Source organism: Spermophilus citellus (genome assembly GCF_964194105.1).
Source record: "Spermophilus citellus genome assembly, chromosome: 3".
NCBI classification, from domain to species: domain Eukaryota; kingdom Metazoa; phylum Chordata; class Mammalia; order Rodentia; family Sciuridae; genus Spermophilus; species Spermophilus citellus.
The window spans coordinates 12,827,402-12,847,079 of record NC_138184.1 but is presented as its reverse complement, the minus strand read 5'-3'; the positions used below and the strand labels follow the sequence as shown (position 1 = coordinate 12,847,079).

General features: G+C 39.9%; 2 protein-coding genes across 2 annotated transcripts; both read right to left on the bottom strand.

Moving 5' to 3' along the window:
• Nucleotides 1-972: 972 nt before the first annotated feature.
• LOC308643259 (olfactory receptor 7A5-like) lies at nucleotides 973-1,902 on the bottom strand (the record flags this gene model as incomplete). The annotated part of the gene is made up of 1 exon (XM_081283168.1): nucleotides 973-1,902. One exon carries the CDS (start codon nucleotides 1,900-1,902, stop codon nucleotides 973-975), a length of 930 nt encoding a protein of 309 aa, XP_081139294.1.
• Nucleotides 1,903-17,783: 15,881 nt separating this feature from the next.
• Nucleotides 17,784-18,713, bottom strand: LOC308643257 (olfactory receptor 7A17-like; the record flags this gene model as incomplete). The annotated part of the gene is made up of 1 exon (XM_081283165.1): nucleotides 17,784-18,713. The coding sequence occupies one exon, from the start codon at nucleotides 18,711-18,713 to the stop codon at nucleotides 17,784-17,786; it is 930 nt and encodes a 309-aa protein (XP_081139291.1).
• Nucleotides 18,714-19,678: the final 965 nt, after the last annotated feature.

Below are 19,678 nucleotides of genomic sequence, written 5' to 3'. Positions count from 1 at the left end.
CCTGCCCAGTGCCTGGCCCCCCAGAACCATCAAACTGCTCAATATTGATATATTGCTAGCATTTCAAAAGTGTTGTCTAGCACATAAAAATATGCACCTGGGAAAATGGTGGAGTAGATGCCTCTGGGGACATGACCTGTTTTGCCCACGACTATGTTAGGCACTGTGGACACCATGCTGAAATAGAAACACAATCCAAGTGTGAGAATAAAACCTAATGATCAGATAGTACCTTGGTAATTTAAAGCCTACCTTATCAGAAATGGAAGTTTTGGAATTAATATAGGAAAAAACCAAAAATATGAAACTGAATATCAATTCTCATCCATGCATGGTGCAAACTTGCAATCCCAGTGACTCAGGAGTCTGAGGCCCGAGGAGATCATATCAAAGCCATCCTCAGCAATGTAGTAAGCCCCTAAGCAACATAGCAAGACACTGTCTCAAACAAAAAAAAGAAAGGACTGTGCCTATGGCTCAGTGGTTAAACAGCCTTGGGTTCAATCCACAGTATCAGATTTTATTTTCTCAGATTTACTTCCACAATAAAATTATTAAAATTAACTTTAGTTGTTATATACATTTTTCACATGTGAATAGTAATTTTGCATATTTTAAGCAAAATGAACAATTATTTAGCATGACATACGTCATTGGAGATTATTTCTAAAAATATACCTTTTTAGATAAATGAGAATTTTCAAGTATTTCTCATCCAAAATGGGAATAATTTGGGGCAAGCGTGGAAATGACAAGGGAAAGGGTTGGATTTCATAGTGATCATAGAGTGCAATAATGTGAATGGTGTAGTGGGATTGTATGTCGAAGTTGAAATCAAAACATGGAAACTCTGTGTTAGTAGAAGAACCCAGTACTGCTTCCACATTCCGGTGAAGAATCCCGGATCCTGGTTGTGAGGCTCTGAGCCCTGCAGTCATGGGCAATTATTCCGTCTCCGAAGAACTGACGCTTTTATCTTCCTGTGTCACAGAGTCTTCTCAGAGCACTCTTGATGTCCTTGTTCCTCAGACTGTAGATGAAGGGGTTCAGCATGGGGGTGACCACACTGTACATCACAGAAGCAGTTGCAATGGAGTGTGAGTTTTGGGTCACAGCAGAACTGAGGTACACACCTAGGCTTGTGCCATAAAATAAGGAGACCACAGAGAGGTGAGATGCACAGGTGGAGAAGGCTTTGTACTTGCCCTGAGCTGAAGAGATTGATGAGATGGAGGACACTATCTTGCAGTAAGTGTAAAGGATCCCAGTGAGGGGGACACCTCCCAGCAAGAGAGCACCAAAATATATCACCAGATCATTGAGAAAGGTGTCAGAGCAGGCACGCTGAACCACCTGGTTAAATTCACAGAAAAAGTGTGGGATTTCCAAGTCTGTGCAGAAGGACAGCCGCAATATCATTAAGCTTTGTAACAATGCATGGGAGACACTCACAATCCAGGACACCAGAACTAGCAATCCACAGAGCCTGCGGTTCATGATGACCATATAGTGCAGGGGGTGACAGATGGCCACAAACCGGTCATAGGCCATCACAGTCAAAAGGAAGTCATCCAATCCAGCAAAGAGTACAAAAAAATAAATCTGGGTGGTGCAACTTCTGTAGGTAATGGCCTTGCTCTGTGTCTGGACGTTCACCAGCATCTTGGGGATGGTGGTGGAGATTAAGCAGGCATCCACAAAGGACAGGTTGGAGAGGAAGAAGTACATGGGCGTGTGCAGGTGTGAGTCTGAGATGGTGGCCAGGATGATGAGCAGGTTCCCCAGCACAGTGACCAGGTACATGGACAGGAAAATGCCAAAGATGAGGGGCTGCAGTTCTGGGTCCTCTGCAAGTCCCAGAAGAAGGAATTCTAAATGTAGAGTATCATTCCCTGGTTCCATGTGCATGTGACTACAGAAATGAGAAAAAGAGCATAGCTAATTTTCCCATAGTCAGGTATTTCTCACATCATTGAAAGGAAACAATACATATTTTGCTGTAAATAATAATTTTCGTGATGGGTGTGTAGCTCATGTTGCAGTGGTTGCCTAACATATGCAAGGCCCTGGGTACCATCCATATACCTCAAAAAGAAAAGGAAAAGCCAAGAGGAAGGGAAATAAACAACTTCTATATAACATGTGTGGGATCTAGTCCCCTAAGTGATCCTGTGCCACCTCTGAAGAGGAATTCCTGTTTCATTCGGAATGTTTCACTAGGAAGTCATGCATTTCAGAATTCTAATGAGAAAGTTATTCAGGCCTTTGAGAAGAGTAACTTGAGCACCCCTCATGAACACTTTGGTTGTTTCTGTGTCTTGCCTACAGTGAATTGTGCACCAGTCAACATGGAAGAGCAGATCTCTTCAAAATACACATTTTATTTTTTGGTCACATACCCAGTTATAGGATTGCTGCATCATGTGATAACTGTATTTTAAATTTTGTGGATTCTCCATAGTGTTTTCCATAATGGCTTCAATAACTTGCATTCCTGCCAACTCTAGGTCAGGATTCCTTTTTTCTCCACATACTGACTGGCCCTTGATATTCTTGATCTTTTTGATAATAGCCCTTCCAACTGGAATTAGGCTTTCATTAGCATTTCCCAGATAGTTAGCAATTTTGAGCATATTTCTTAAGACTATTGGCCATACAGTTACACAGTGGAATATTATTGGTTCAGATACACAGAGGGATAATATTCAACTATTAATAAAATAATGAATCTTATCACTAGGGTCAACATAGATGAACCTGGGGGACACTTACGAAGTGAAATCAGCCAGGTACAGGAACACTACAGCTGTATGATATCATTCCTGTGTGGATTCTGAGAAATTTGATCTCACAGAATGTCAGCATAGCATGATGGTCACAGAAGCTGAGGTGCATTCTGGGCCCAAATGGATGAGGAGAAGCTCCTCAATAGGAAAAAAATTACAAGAGAGGAGGAATAGCTTATGGTGATGTATTGCACAGTAAGCTAATTATAGTTAAAAATAACATGTTACCGGTTTTAAAATAGATAGAGGGGAGGACTTTGAATGTTTCTCACAGAGAAATGATAAATGTTTCAGAAAATTAAGCCAATCTTACTTCTTCAATTATTATTCAACTTATACATGTTTGTAATTATAAGGTAAATTTTGTGAACATGTATAATCATATGTCAATTAAAAATAAAGCAATAACTAATTACTGAGTACCAGGTATGTTCCACACATTGGATGAGTAATCTGTATGAGATAAAACAAAGAAGTCCCCATTATCCAAAGAGAGGGAAAGAACATAAGAAAAAATGGTTAAAATCACCTGATATGTCCCATGGTGATGGGTACTAAAAGGAAAAAGGAAGAGTAAGAGGTAGTGTACTTTTATACCAATGCAGGTAAAGCCAGCAGGAAGAGGGTCATCCAAGCAGAGACCACAAGGAAGGCAGGGCAGAACCACAAGTCATCCTCAGTGGAGTGGTTTTCACTGGGAGGGCAGTGAGTTCACAGGTCCCAGGGAACATGCTTGTTTCAAAAAACTGAGGCATGAAAGAAAGCTGTTGCCAAGGAGGAGGAAAAAGATGGAGAGTGATGAGAGATGGTGTCAGAGAATATTAAGGAATGAGCTGGCCTCACTGCTCTCTGAGGCTACAAGGTACAGGGAGTCCTTCATCCACACCATGAACCTCTTGCCCTTAGATTTGCTGCAAACACATTCTGTGGATTGCAAAAGTATTCCCCTTGCTACCACCTGAGGGTTAAGTTCTGGCCTCTAGCTGCTAAGAATCACCCTGGAATATATAACATCAGTTCGCCTTTTCTGCGCCCTCCATGAGGCAAACACACACACTCACACACTCTCATAGCCTGATTTCTGCCATGGCCTCTCTTCCCCAGTCACCCTGACAAGGTGGTGAGCTTCAACAAAAGAAGCTGAGTTTGTCTTTTCTCTGAAGAATGTGGAAGGGTATCTGGAGATTCCACTCGACACTCTTTCCATGAACACATGAGTGAAGCCACCTTATATACAAACAGAGATATGATAAATTGTGGTATAAAGGTGTATTAAGAATTGTAATTAAAAAATCAATGAGAGCTCATGCATAATGGCATAATTAGGTGTGAACATACTTTGTATACCGAGTTATGAAAAATTGTACTGTGAATGGATAATTATGAATTTAATGCATTTCACTATTGTCATGTATGAAAGAAATAAAAACAAGAATGCTGCTCCTCTTCTTCCCTGTGTCTGAAAAGGAGCATGAAAATCTGTGCAGTCAACAGAGGGAAAAAGAGAAATAGAGAAGGGTGAGGAGTGAGAGAAAAGGAGAGAGAAAGCAAAGGGGTGGACAGAAAAAGAACAGGTGAGGGCAGAGAGCGAGCTGATGTGGAACCAGGGGAACAAGACCTTGCAAACCCAGGTTTCTCTTCTCCAGGAGGGAAAGGCTGCCTTGGTTCTGGCAGAATTCCAAACCCAGTGACCCAGGCTGAGTGCCCAGCACAAAAGATAAGCAGCAAAATAAATTTGCCCAAAACACCAAAGTAGTGACATCATTTTCTCAATCTACATTTTAAATGTTTTCATTATTGCATTACAGTGATGCATAGTGTTGGGGTCATTAAATATTTTTAGTTGTAGATTGTTACAATACCTGTATTTTATTTACTTATTTTTTCTCAGAATTGAACCCAGTGCCCACTCCTGCTAGGCAAGCGCTCTTTCCCTCAGCCCCAGCCCCAGTCTTGTTAGGGTCATTTTGACACAATCTCACATACATGGAATCTATTTTGCTCCACATTAGTCCCCAGTACCTCCCTTTTCCCTCCTCTCCTCCTTCCCACTGTTCCTCTTCCTTGTGTCAAGGCACCTCACAGACCATACACTTCAAAAGAAAAAAAAATGACCAAAGGTCAAAAATCAGAAAATCACAAGAGGAGATGTCCAAGATACCTACAGCAAAGTGGGGAATTTTTAATATGAAATAGCAGATCTGTCTTCCCTAGTTCTGCCCCTTTCACCTGAACTATTGGCTTGTCCCTAGTTATGTCTCAGATAAGGCAGGTCTTTTCTCACTATTTTTAAATTCATACAGAATCATTGTGCCTGTTCACTGAGTACATAAGTGATCATTCCATATATGTATGTGGTGTGTGACGATCACATCAGGGTAATTAGTGTTTCAATCTCCTTAAGTTCTTACCATTACTTTGCTTGTTTTTTTGTGTGGCATTATTTCATGATTGTTCTTGGGTTTGGGGCTTTTTTAAAATTTTTTATACATGTTATTTTGTTAGACATAATAATTATATATATTTATGAGGCATATTGTGATGTTTTGATACAGGAGAATATTGCACAATGATCAAAAAAGGGTACCAGCAAGAAAATGTAAAAATAAAGTGCTTGAGCATTGAAAATAAAAGAGAAGGAATTAGAGTAAAAACTTATGATTGAATCTTTCTTATCTAAAGATAAACAAACTCCAATATACTTGTGTATGGTGGATATGATCTCCAGTAAAATGATGAGGAGCAATGTCTACATTTCTACTTCATGGAAAATCAAGAGGCACAGAGACGTAAGAGAGATAGGAAAATAAGTTGGAAATATGTTGAAAAGTTGACTTATTAGTGCAAGGAGTGCAGAAGTACTTTCACCAGCATTTTGGCTTAAAGCAAGGATTCACAAGTCAAGAAATGTGCGACTGTTGAGTCACATCTTTTAGAATGAAAAACCTTCCAGGAACCCAATAACAAACTCTGGTATATTGGAAAATATTAGAATCTGTAGACTTTAAGAGACTCCCCACAGATACATCTCCACTTATGTGCTGTTCATATGTAAATGAAAATAGGGACACCATGCAAAATCTGTGAAAAAAAAAAAACTCTAAAGATTTAAAAAAATATAGAATGAGAGGGAATACACTCCAATTCTTAGCAAAGGATCTTAACAATTTGAAATAGAGAGGTCGACGGCCATCCTGTTGACTTAATCTTGATAGGTTGTGAAATACTTGCAACGTAAAACTCTTTGGCATACTCATCTTCACTTATTAAGTTAGCTCATTCTTCATGTGGATACGCAAAAAGGAAGAAGATTCCATAAAATATCTATATCATGATTTTCTACTGAAGGAATTTACTTATAGAAATTACTAAATCTGGATATTTCTCACCAATATGAAAATGGGCTGAAATATGTTCCATTATAACTTTTTTTTTAAAATGAGCTCCCTCCAGTGCATGTCTCTCCATACTTAATACTGGATTTACCCATTCCCCTTCATTGCAAAGGTAAGCAGACTTACATTTTACTTTATTTCAATCACTTGGTGCTCCCATCCCTCTTCTAATTGAGATTCTGTCACCATAAGTTAATGGTCAACAGTGACCTCTTGTTGCTGATTTCTTGGTCACTTCTCCTTTTTAGTATCTTAAAAATCCATTAATAAATTACTTAATCTAGCAAAGGACACCCCATCTCTGGGCTGCAGGCAAGGCTAGTTGGACTCTCAGGGAACCTCAGGTGAAAGCTCCTGCCTTCATTCTCTTCAGTCCCCTCCTGCAGTGTCTGCTGGGTCCTCAGGCTCACCTGGGTGGCATCTGTGATGGGAGGGATTTCGTGCACAGGCTTCAGTTCTTCCCTGGATGTTGAAGGGGCAGAGTGAGGCTCTGACCCCAGACAGGAGAATAGAAATGGGTCCAGCTTTGGTCCCCAGGTCAGATTTCAAGATCCTGAAGAAACAATGTGCCCCAGGGTGTGCACTGAGGGAGAGCAGGAGGAATCACAGCCTATAGCTTTCTCTATCTGCTCATTAGGCACATGTCCTTCTTTTTACACCAACCTCTAAGCACCTGATTTCCCTGCAGGGCTCTGGTCTATAATCAGGAAAGGAAGAGTTTGCATACATTCCCCTGAGATCAGAGTGGAGAGCTATTAATCCATCCCTTTTTTACCACCAATCCATGAGCCTCACCTTCCCAATGTCCCACGACCCATCACCACATCCACCCTTTGTGTTCCACTTTTCCTCCCATGTCTAAAAGTAAGAATCCTGCCCTGGTCATGTATCTTGTGTCCTCAAAACACTGACTCACATTTGGGACATAGACTCTGGCATCTCCAGAAATTTTCCATTCCATCTTTAATTAGAGGAGTGAGTTGTGTTGGTTTTTTGTTGTTGTTGTTGTTTGTTTGTTTGTGAAATGTGAAAACATAAGACAGCACCTCCTGCACTCATCACACTTTGTTGATGATACAGAAATTTCATGCTGGTGATAAACTTACATTTCTATAATGAGTGCGCAAATGTTGGTTCTTGATTTCGGATGTGAGTATGAGTTGGAAGAGATAAAGACCTAGAATGATTAAAAACTAAATGCCCTGCTATGATATTAATGATGTTGCCTGAACGGAGGAACTCAGAACTCTGGCAAGATTGCAGAAGAGTGTGGGGTTTCCATGTGTGTGCAGAGGGGAGGCAGTAGGAGAGGTTCTTAAGTAGTTAAAGCCACAGTGTAAATCACACGTCCATCTGTACCATCTCCCCTAGTCTCTACAGAGCAGAGTGTGAGGGCAATGAAACGTCAGATGCCAACATTTCTTTATTGTCTCAAATCTCTTTATTTCAATATCTAAAAATTTTACCCAATCAGAAAGCAAACTTCACCACAGTCTTCTGTACATTTTATGTCTGGATTGACATAAAGCCACAGCCCATTATCAACAAGTCGGTGTTCTCTTTCATTTACCTGCTCTTGTTTGAAGAAAGCACACAGGGTAATTTTAAGCACAAGATGCTCCATGAAAGGAATGACAGCTTACAGTTACATGGGAGAAAGTGAACAGCAATCACAGGTTCAAGAGGAAAGGGAACACATCAAAAGGTGAGCAGTTTATAAACACCTTCCTCAGATGTCCATCACTTTTTATTCATAATTTTTAATTGAACTTTTTAATTGGAGAAAATTGTAGATTAATGGGCAGTAGTAATAACTGACAGGGAGAGATCCAAGGCCCCTTCTGTGAGCTTCCATCATGGTAACACTGAGCAAAATATCAAGCCAGGTGTTTACACTGATAACAAGTAAATGAAATAACAGCAAAGAGAAAGAAACGTGGCATATATACAATCTAAACATATTCCGCCATATGTAAGGATGAAATCCTGTTATTTGGGGCAATGTGGATGGAACTGGAGGATATTGTGCAAAGTGAAGAAGGCAGATACCGAAAGACAAGTACTTCATGGTGTCTCAAGAGGAAGTTAAAAAAAGTAAAATATCACCCTGAAAAAAGGATTGAGATTACTAGATGTTGGGAAGTTGTTGGAGAGGGTGGATAAGGGAGGCTGGATTTGATCAGTGCACCATGTGGGCAGGTGTGGAAATATCATGCTGAGCCTAACATTTACAATAATTTATTATCATCAAAAAAATACAACATAGCTCCCATCAGTCAAGGGTCTGAAGATTTGCCCTGCTATAGCCCCATCAATTCCCCTCCCTGCCCAGAGCCTGGAACTTCAAAACATTAATCTATCCACCATTTTTATATTGCTAGCATTTCAAAAGTGTTGTCTACCACATAGAAATATGTGCTTGGAAAAAATGGCAGAGTAGATACCTCTGGAGACCTGTTTTGCCCATGACTATGTTAGACACTGTGGATACCATGCTGAAAAAGAAACAGAATCCAAAAAGTTGAGAATAAAACCTAATGACTAGCTAAAGCCATGGTATGTTAAAAGCTACCTTATAAAGATTGGATGTTCTGGTAGTAATACAGGAAATGAATCATGAACACACAATTAAAATGTATTCTCTGTCGGGTATGGTGGTGCATGCTTGTAATCCCAGTGACTCAGGAGCCTGAGGCAGGAGGATCAAAGATGAAGGTCAGCCTCAGCAATTTAGTGAGGCCCTAAGTACTTAGCAAGATACTATATCAAATAAAAACCAGAAATGTCCATGGATATGGCTCAGAGGGACCCATCCATACTATTAATAATATTTTTTCTGAGATTTGCTTCCACAATAAATTTATGAAAATGGCCTAATTTGATAAATATTATTTACACACATGAATAAAAATTATGGCTATTTTTAGTAAAACAAATAATTAAATAGCATGACATATGTCATTTGAGATTAAATTATTTCTAAACCTATATCTTATGGGACTAATGAGAATTTTCAAGTATTTCTCATCCTAAGATGGGAATGATTTTGGGAAAATTTGGAATTGACAAATGAAAAGGATTGAATTTCATATAGATCAGAATGTGCAATAAAAATAATGACTCAGTGGAATTGGATGCAGAAGTCAAAATCAAAGAAATGGAAAAGCAGGAATAAAGGAGAAGGAGCAAGTTCTGCTTCCAGAATGTAAGAAAGAAACCCAGATTCTGACTTTGAGTCTCTGAGCCCTGCAATCATGGGCACTTATTTGGTTTCACTAGAATTGACATTTTAAACTTTCTCTCTCAGAGTCTTCTCAGAGCACTCTTGATGTCCTTGTTCCTCAGACTGTAGATGAAGGGGTTCAGCATGGGAGTGACCACAGTGTACATCACCAAAGCAGTTGCAATGGAGCATGAGTTTTGGGTCACAGCAGAACTGAGGTACACAGCAAGTCCTGTGCCTTAAAATAAGGAGACCACAGAGAGGTGAGATGCACAGGTGGAGAAGGCTTTGTACTTGCCCTGAGCTGATGAGATTGCATGGATGGAGGACACTATCTTGCAGTAAGAGTAAAGGATACCAGCAAGGGGGCCAACAGCCAGCAAGACAGTAGCAAAATATATCACCACCTCATTGAGAAAGGTGTCAGAGCAGGCACGCTGAACCACCTGGTTAAGTTCACAGAAAAAGTGGGGGATTTCCAAGTCTGTGCAGAAGGACAGCCACAACATCATTAAGCTTTGTAACAATGCATGTAGGACACTCACAACCCAGGACACCACATACCAGTCATAGGCCATCACAGTCAACAGAAAAATGTCCAATCCTGCAAAGAGTATAAAAAAGTTCATCTGAGTGATGCAGCCTGCATTGGAAATGGCCTTGCTATGTGTCTGGATGTTCACCAGCATCTTGGGAATGGTGGTGGAGGTGAAGCAGGGGTCCACAAAGGACAGGGTGGAGAGGAAAAAGTACATGGTTGTGCAGGTGGAAGTCTGAGATGGTGGCCAGGATGATGAGCAGGTTCCCCAGCACAGTGACCAGGTACATGGAGAGGAAAAACCCAAAGATGAGGGGCTGCAGTTCTGGGTCCTGTGCAAGTCCCAGAAGAAGGAATTCTACACATTGAGTATCATTTCCTGGTTCCATGTGCATGTGACTACAGAAATGAGAAAAAGAGCATAACTAATTTTCCCATAGACGGATATTTCTCACATCATTGAAAGGAAACAATACATATTTAGCTGTAAAGAAATTAATTTTAGGAATGGATGTGTAGCTCAGTGGAGGACTGCTTGTCTAACATCTATAAGGCCCAGGATTCAATCATTAGCCCCATATTATCAAAAAAGAAATAACCAATGGAATGGAAAGTAATTAACTTCTACAGAACGTGTATGTATTGTGGTCCCCTAAGGGATGCTGTGCCACTCTGATGATGAATTCTTCTTCTCAGGATTTTACTAGGAAGTCTTTTATTTCAGAATTCTACATGGAAAATTAATAGTGGCATTGAGAAGTATAAAAGGAGCACCCCTGATGTGCACTCTGGTTGTTTCTGTAACTTGGCTACAGTGAACTTGGCATCAGTAAACATGGAAGGACAGACATCTCCTACTACACCCATTTATTTCTTCCTGACTATATTCCCAATACTGTGATTGCTGCATCATGCGAAACTGCATTTTAATTTTTATGGAACCTCTGTATATTTTCAATAATGGCTTTGTGAATTTGCATTCCAAACAGCTTTGGGTAAGGAGGTTTTTTTTCATCCACATAATCACTAGTCCTGTTATTTTTGGTCTTTTTATAATAGCCGTTCCAAATGGAATGAGAAAATATTCTACGGCAGTCTTGATTAGCCTTTTCCTGAAAACTGGCAATTGAGCATTTTTCATATGGCTATTGGCCATTTGTATGTGTATAGTACACAGTGGAACAATACTCAGCTGTTGACAAAAGATTGAATCCTGTCATTGGGGACAACCTGGATGAACCTGGGGGACATTATGTGAACTGAAATAAGCGAGGTAGAAAAACACTAAAGATGCAGGACATCATCCATAGGCCGATTCTGTAAAAGCTGATGTCACAGAAGTGCAGCACAGCAAGCTGGTCACCAGAAGCTGAGGAGTGTGGTGGGGACAAAGGGATTTAGAGAAGCTTCTCAAGGCGAGCAAACACACAACTAGAGAAGAGGAACGACTTCTGGAGTTGTACTGCACTGTAGGGAAGTATAATTAACAATAATATTTTACATATTTAAAAATAGAGCGGAGGATTCAGAATGTTCCACCACAGAGAAATGATAAATGTTTCAGGTGATTAATTAATTACCCTTGTGCAATGATTACACAATTTATACATGCCTGAAAACATAAAGTTATACTAATAAAGTTGTGTAATTATATGCTGATTAAATATAAAGCAATAACTAATTATTGAGTACCAACTACATTTCAGGCTTTGTATCAGTAGTCTGTATAAGTTATCCATTATCCAAAGAGAGGGAAAGAACATAATAAAAAATGGTTAAAATCACTTAATATGCCACATCGTGATGGGTACTGAGAGAAAAAAGAAAGAGTGAGATGTAGTTGTACTTTTATAGCAATGCAGGGAAAACCAGCAGGAAGAGGGGCATCCAAAGAGAGACCACAAGGAAGGCAGGGCAGAACCACAAGGCACCCTCAGTGGTGTGGTCTTCACAGGCGGACAGTCATTCCTGAGGAACATGATTGTTTTGGAAAACTAAGGCTTAAAAAAAGCCCTTGGCCAGAGAAGGATCAAGTAGGAGAGTGATGAGAAATGGTGTCAGAGAATGTTGAGGAATGAGCTGACCTCATTGATCTCTGAGGCTCCAAGGTACAGGGAGCCCTTCATCCACACCCTGAACCTCTTACCCCCTTAAATTTCCTGCAAACACATTCTTTGAATTGCAAAGGATTCCCTCCTTACTACCACCTGAGGGTTAAGTTCCACCATCTAGCTGATGAGAGTTACCCTGCAATATATAAGTTCAGGTACCCCTTCTCTGAGCCCTCCATGAGGAACATAAAGACACACACACACACACACACACACACACACACACAAACAAATAAGAACACACTTCTTCCCTGTGTTTAAAAAGGAGTGTGGAAAGCTGTGCAGTCAACACATGCAGAAAGAGAAATGGATAAGGATGGGTGAATGAGAAAAGGACTGAGAGAAGAGGGGTAGAATGAACATGAAGAGGTGAGGGCAGAGACAGGGTGAGCTGAAGTGGACCCAGGGGAACAGGACCTTGCAAGCCCAGGTGTCTCTTCTCCAGGATGGAAAGGCTGCCTTGATCCTGGCAGCGTTCCAAACACAGTGACTCTAGCTGAGTGCTAGAGCAGATTATGCTTAGTGAAGCTAGCCAATCCCTAAAAAACAAATACCAAATGTCTTCTTTGATATAATGAGAGCAACTAAGAGCAGAACAGTGAGGCTGAGCAGGAAGAAAAGATTAGCATTAAACAGAGACATGAGGCGGGAGGGAAAGGGAGAAAAAAAAAGGGGAAATCACATGGACATGGAGGGAGACCCTCATTGTTATACAAAATTATATATAAGAGTTTACGAGGGGAATGGGTTAACAAACATGGAGGGAAATGAATTTCAATAGATGGGGTAGAGAGAGAAGATGGGAGGGAAGGGGAGGGGGGATATTAGAGGATAGTAAAGGTAGCAGAATACAACAGTCACTAATATGGCAGTATGTAAAAATGTGATGTGTAGCCGATGTGATTCTGCAATCTGTATTTGGGGTAAAAATGGGAGTTCATAACCCAATTGATTCTAATCTATAAAATATGATTTGTCATGAGCTTTGTAATGTTGTGAACATCCAATAAAAAAAAAATAAAAAAAAATAAAAAAAACAAAACAGAAAAAAAACCCCATAAACAATAAAAGTATGTTTTCTAAAGGACCAAAGTAGTGACATTGTTTTTTTAACCTAGTTTTCAAATGTTTATATTATTACATTGCAATGATACATAATGTTGAAACTATTTTTGAAAGTATTTTTATTTGTAGGTGGACATACTACCTATATTCTATTTACTTATTTTTTGGTGGTGCTGAGGATCCAACCCAGTGCCTCACACATGCCAGGCAAGCGATCTACCCCTGAGCCACAGATCCAGCCCTGTTGGGGTCATTTTGACACAATCTCACATGCAGGGAATATGATTTCTCCCTTTCAGTCCCCAGTACTTTCCCTCCTTCCCCTCCTCCCTCCCACTCTTCCTCTTCCTCATGTCAAGGTGTCTGACAGTCCATACACATTAGAAAAAAATGACCAAAAGTCAAAATTCAACAATTGACAACAGGAGATATCCAAAGTACAGCAAATTGGGGAACTTTTCATAGGAAACAGCAGATCTGTCTTCCTGTTGCTGTTCATTTCACCTGACCTATTGAGTTTTCCCTAGATTCTCAGCAGATACGGCAGGGCTCTTTCTCCCTGTTTTAGAATTCTCACAGCATCATTCTGTCTGTTCACTGAGTCTATAGGTGATAATCCACTATATGTGAGTGCTGCACCATGATCAAATCAGGATAAGGAGTTTCCATCTCCTTTATCAATGACCAGTTAGTTGATTGCATTTTTTTGTATGTGACATCAATTTATGGTTGATGTTGTTTTTTTAATTTTCTGGTAAGTATTATTTTGTTAGACACCTAATAACTGTAAAGGGTTTATTGGGTATATTGTGATGTTTTGATAGTGATCAGATCGGGGTACTAGGAATAAAATATAAAAATAAATTGCTAGACTCTTAGAAATAAAAGAACTGGAAGTCAGATATAATGATATGATTTATCTAAAGAAAAGTAAATTCAAATTTACTTGTGGATGATGGACATGATCTTTAGTGAAATGATGAAGTGGAGCACCTTCCAACAGCTGGCCAAAGTTGACAAGCCTTCTGGGGATACACCTGTGTCAAAGTGAGGAAAATCAAGAGGCACAGAGACATAAGAGAGATATGAAAATAATTTGAAAATATGTAGAAAAGTTGACTTATCAGTGCAGAACATCTTTCAATGGCATTTTTGATAAAGTGGGGATTCACAAGAAGAAATATCACATTGTTGAGTCAGATCCTTCAGAATGAAAAGCCCTGGTAGGAGCCCAATAACAAACACACATCTGTTGGAAGATATTAAAATCTATAGACTTTCAGACACTCCCCACAGATACATCTCCACCTAGGTGCTGTGCTCATGGAAAAGGAACCAGTGGCAACGTCATATAAGTGAGAATTATTCTGTTTGAAATAATAAAATGCCAAAACAAAAAAGAAAGAAAAAATGGGAAGGAATACTCTCCATTTCAAAGCAAAGAGTTTTAAAAATCTGAAATAGAGAATTCAACATCCCTCCAATGCACTCACTTGACAGGTTATAAAATAATTGTAATATAAAACTCTTTAGCATACCTATTTTTCACTTAAGTAAATTTATTTTTCATGTGGATAATACCAAGAGTGAAAGAAGATTCTGTGATATATCTATATTGAGAGTTTCTGATGCAGGTATTTATTTACAAAAAATCCTAAATCTGGATCTTTCTCACAAATATTAAAAATCGGCTGAAATATGCTCCATTGCAATTTTTTTTTAAAGTATCTCCCACCAGTGTACATCCCTCTGCCGTTCACTCTGGGTTGATCCATTTCCCTTCTTTGCAAAGGTACTCAGACTTACATTTACTTTGATTTGAAACTTCATACCTCCCATCCATCTTCTAACTGAGCTTCTCTAACCATAAGTTGATGGTCAAAAATGACCCTGTGTTGCTGATTTCTGGGACACTTTTAGTATCTTATAGATCCATTAATAAATTAATTAAACTAGCAAAGGACACCACCATCTCTTGGCTGCAGGCCAGGCTAGTTGGGCTCTCAAGGAAACTCAGGTGAAAGCTCTGGCTTCCATCTCTTCAGTCCTCTCCTGAAGTGTCTGCTGGATCCTCGGGCTCACCTGGGTGGCATCTCTGATGGGTGGGTCTTCATGCACATACATCAGTTCTTCCCTGGATACTGAAGGTGCAGATTGAGACTGTGACCCCAGACAAGAGAACAGAAATGGGTCCAGCTTTGGTTCTCAAGGCAGATTTGAAGATCCTGAAGAATGAATTAAGTCCAAAGGGTGTGCACTCAGGGAGAGCAGGAGCAATCACAGCCAACAGCGTTCTCTACCTTCTGACTAGGCACATGTCTTTCTTTATACTGCAACCTCTAAGCACATTGGTTTCCCTGCAGGACTTTGGTCTATAATCAGGAAAGGAGGAGTTTGCATAGATTCCCCTGATATCAGAGTGGAGTCAGGTGCATTAGCCCATATTTCCACCAATCTACAGGCCCCATCTTCCCAAATTCCAGATCTCCTACCACCATATCCCTCCTATGAGTTATAGTTTTCTTCCACATTTGAAAATAAGAACCTGCCCCTGTTAGTTATCTGGTGTGCTCAAAAAACCGACTCATGTGGGGACACAGTCACTGGTGTCTACAGAAATTTTCTTTATCCTTTTTTAATAGAGGAGTGAGCTGTTTTTGTATAAAATGCTAATCCATAAGACAACACCTCCTGTATTCATCACACTTTGCCAACACTTCCTGCAATGTCATGCATCTGATAAAGTCACATGTTTCTAATGAGGGACCAAATGATGACTCTCACCTTAGGATGTGAGTATGAGTTTGAAGAGATAAGAATCCCTTCAGGCTCCATGACTTGAGCTTCCTTCTCATCTCATGCTCATTCAAAGTTGTCTCTTTTCATGTCTCTTCTCTCATATTTCACAATGAAATGTGATTTTTGTATGTACATGCAGATTTGTGTGGGTGGATGACTCAACTCTTAAGAAAATTACAGATCCACAGGCACACATGTCATATTCACACCCAGTACCATGACCAATTTTGTGGATCCACAAAGTATTTCCACATACTTTATTTATTCCTCAAAACATTGTTCTAACGTTATGCTTGTTTCCCCAGATTAACTTCAGAATAAAGGGCACTAAGGCGTGTTAACTTTATTGATATTAAATTTTTAATGGTTCCATTTTTAGTGTCAGATATTTTTAGGGCACGATGTGATGTTTCTATACTTGTATACACTGGGTAATGACCAGAGCAAGGTGAGCATATTAACCTCCTCAAGATTTATCATTTCTTTGTGGTGAACACACTCCAGACTGGTAGAAAAAAGGAAATTGAAAAAGGGCAAGGAGAGAGAAGGGAAAGGAGAGGTACTGGGGTTTAAGTTGGAGCCAATTGTATTCCATGCTTTATGATTATGTCAAAATGAATCCCCAATATGTATAATTATAAAGCACTAATTGCAAAGGATATTGGATTCCAACATTTTTGAAATATGCAGGACCTTATCATGACTGTACTGTGCAACAGAACAGCAGAACAAATTTCTTCTACCTGACTACAACTTAGTACCCTCGGGCCAACCTTCTTCTGTCCCTCCTGCTCCCTTACCCTTTCCAGCCTCTGGGAACCAGCATTCTGCTCTGTGCTCCTGTGAGAGCAACTTCTGTACCTTCTACATGTGTGTGAGGTCCTGCCATGCTTGTCTCTCTGTGCCTGGCTTATTGCCCAGCACACGGTTACCTCCTGTTCTCTCCATAGAATCAAGGATGCCAATTTTATAACAATTATATATAAAACAGTTAAACCTTATTGAACACGTTCTTCAATTGAGCACATGAGGGGAACTGTTCATAGTAATGTTTTATATATTTTTATGAATAACTGGGAAAGAAGAGCTCAAACTCTCCAGAGCAGACGCCGTTAGGAAAGATATGCAAGCATTAATTCTCTTCATATTATCAGCATTTAATGCACCCAAGTATTAAAGTATGATGGTGTACCTATACCTACATGTAATTATTACATGTTAATTATACATGTTTCTGAAATTAATAAAGTAAATAGAACTGTTGACTATCCTGACATGATCATTACACACTGTATACATAAATTGAATTAATATGCCATACTCTATTTGTTCAATTAAGAAAATAATCATAGGGCTGTGCCTATGGCTCAGTGGTTAAACCACCTTGATTTCAATCCACAGTATCAAAAATTTATTTTTCTAAGATACACTTCCACAATAAATTTATGAAAATTAACTTTAGTTGTTATACGCAGTTTTAAACATGGGAATAGCAATTATACATATTTTAAGCTAAATGAAAAATTCCTTAGCATGACATATGTCATTTAAGATTATTTCTAAAAAATATATCTTATGGGATAAATGAGAATTTTCAAGTATTTCTCAACCAAAGTGTGAATAATTTGAGGCAAGCTGGAAAATGACAAGGGAAAGGGGTGGATTTCATAGTGATCACAGTGTGCAATAAAATGAAAGGTGTAGGGGATTATGTGTCGAAGTTGAAATCAAAGATATGGAAACTGTATTAATTTTGAAGGACCGATTCCTGATTCCACATTCCAGTGAACAATCCGGGATTCTGGTTCTGAGGCTCTGAGCCTTGCAGTCATGGGAACTTATTCCGTCTCAGCACAATTAACATTTTTATCTTCTTGTGCCACAGAGTCTCCTCAGAGCACTCTTGATGTCCTTGTTCCTCAGACTGTAGATGAAGGGGTTCAGCATGGGGGTGACCACAGTGTACATCACAGAAGCAGTTGAAATGGAGTGTGAATTTTGGGTCACAGCAGAACTGAGGTACACACCTAGGCTTGTGCCATAAAATAAGGAGACCACAGAGAGGTGAGACACACAGGTGGAGAAGGCTTTGTACTTGCCCTGAGCTGATGAGATTGCATGGATGGAGAACACGATCTTGTGGTAAGAGTAAAGGATGCCAGTGAGAGGGGCACCAGCCAACAAGACAGCAGCAATATATATCACCACCTCATTAAGAAAGGTGTCAGAGCAGGCACGGTGAACCACCTGGTTAAGTTCACAGAAAAAATGGGGGATTTCCAAGTCTGTGCAGAAGGACAGCTTCAATATCATTAAGCTTTGTAACAATGCATGTAGGACACTGACAACCCAGGACACCAGAACTAGCAATCCACAGAGCCTTTGGTTCATGATGACCATGTAGTGCAGGGGGTGACAGATGGCCACAAACCGGTCATAGGCCATGACAGTCAAAAGGAAGTCATCCAACCCACCAAAGAGTACAAAAAAGTGAATCTGGGTGATGCAGTCTGCGTAGGTAATAGCCTTGCTCTGTGTTTGGATATTCACCAGCATCTTGGGGATGGTGGTGGAGGTGAAGCAGATGTCTACAAAGGACAGGTTGGAGAGGAAGAAATACATGGGTGTGTGCAGGTGGGAGTCTGAGATGGTGGCCAGGATGATGAGCAGGTTCCCCAGCACAGTGACCAGGTACATGGACAGGAAAATGCCACAGAGGAGGGGCTGCAGTTCTGGGTCCTCTGCAAGTCCCAGAAGAAGGAATTCTAAATGTTGAGTATCATTCTCTGGTTCCATATGCATGTGTCTACCAGAAATGAGAAAAAGCGCATAACTAATTTTCCCTAGACAGGTATTACTTACATCATTGAAATGAAACACTACATATTTTGCTGTATATCATAATTTCAGTGACTGGTGTGTAGCTCATGTTGGAGTGGTTTCCTAACATATGCAAGGACCTGGTTACCATCCATTTACCTCAAAAAAGAAAAAGAAAAGCCAAAGGAAAGGAATGAAATTAACTTCTATAGAACATGTGCGGCTCTTGTCCCCTAAGGGATCTGAGCCACCTCTTATGGCAAATTCCTGTTTCATTCTCAAGTTTTCACTAGGAAGTCATGCATTTCAGAATTCTAAAGAAAAATTATCCAGACCTTTGAGTATTGTAAATTGAGCCCCTATTATGAACACTTTGGTTGTTTCTGTGTCTTGGCTACAGTGAATTGTGGACCAGTCAATGTGGAAGGGCAGATTTCTTCAAAATACCCGTTTCATTTTCTTTGGCTGCACACCCATAGTAGGATTGCTGCATAAATTTTCTGGATTATCCATATTGTTTTCCATAATGGCTTCATTAACTTGAATTCCTGGCAACTCTAGGACAGGATTCCTTTTTTTTTCCACATACACACTGGCCCTTGATATCCTTGGTCTTCTTTGACAATAGCCCTTCCAACTGGAGTGAGGCAATATTCTACCATAGCTTTGATTAGCATTTCCCAGATGAATAGCAACTTTGGCACATTTCATATGGCTATTGGCTATACAGATACACAGTGGAATAATATTTGACTATGAATAAAATGATGAATCTTAGCATTGGAGACAACACAGATGAACCTGTGGACATTTATGACGTGAAATCAGCCAGGTACAGGAACACTAAAGCTGCATGATATCATTCCTGTGTGGATTCTGAGAAATTTGATCTCATAAAATGTCAGCATAGCATGAGGGACACCACAAGCTGAGGTACATTT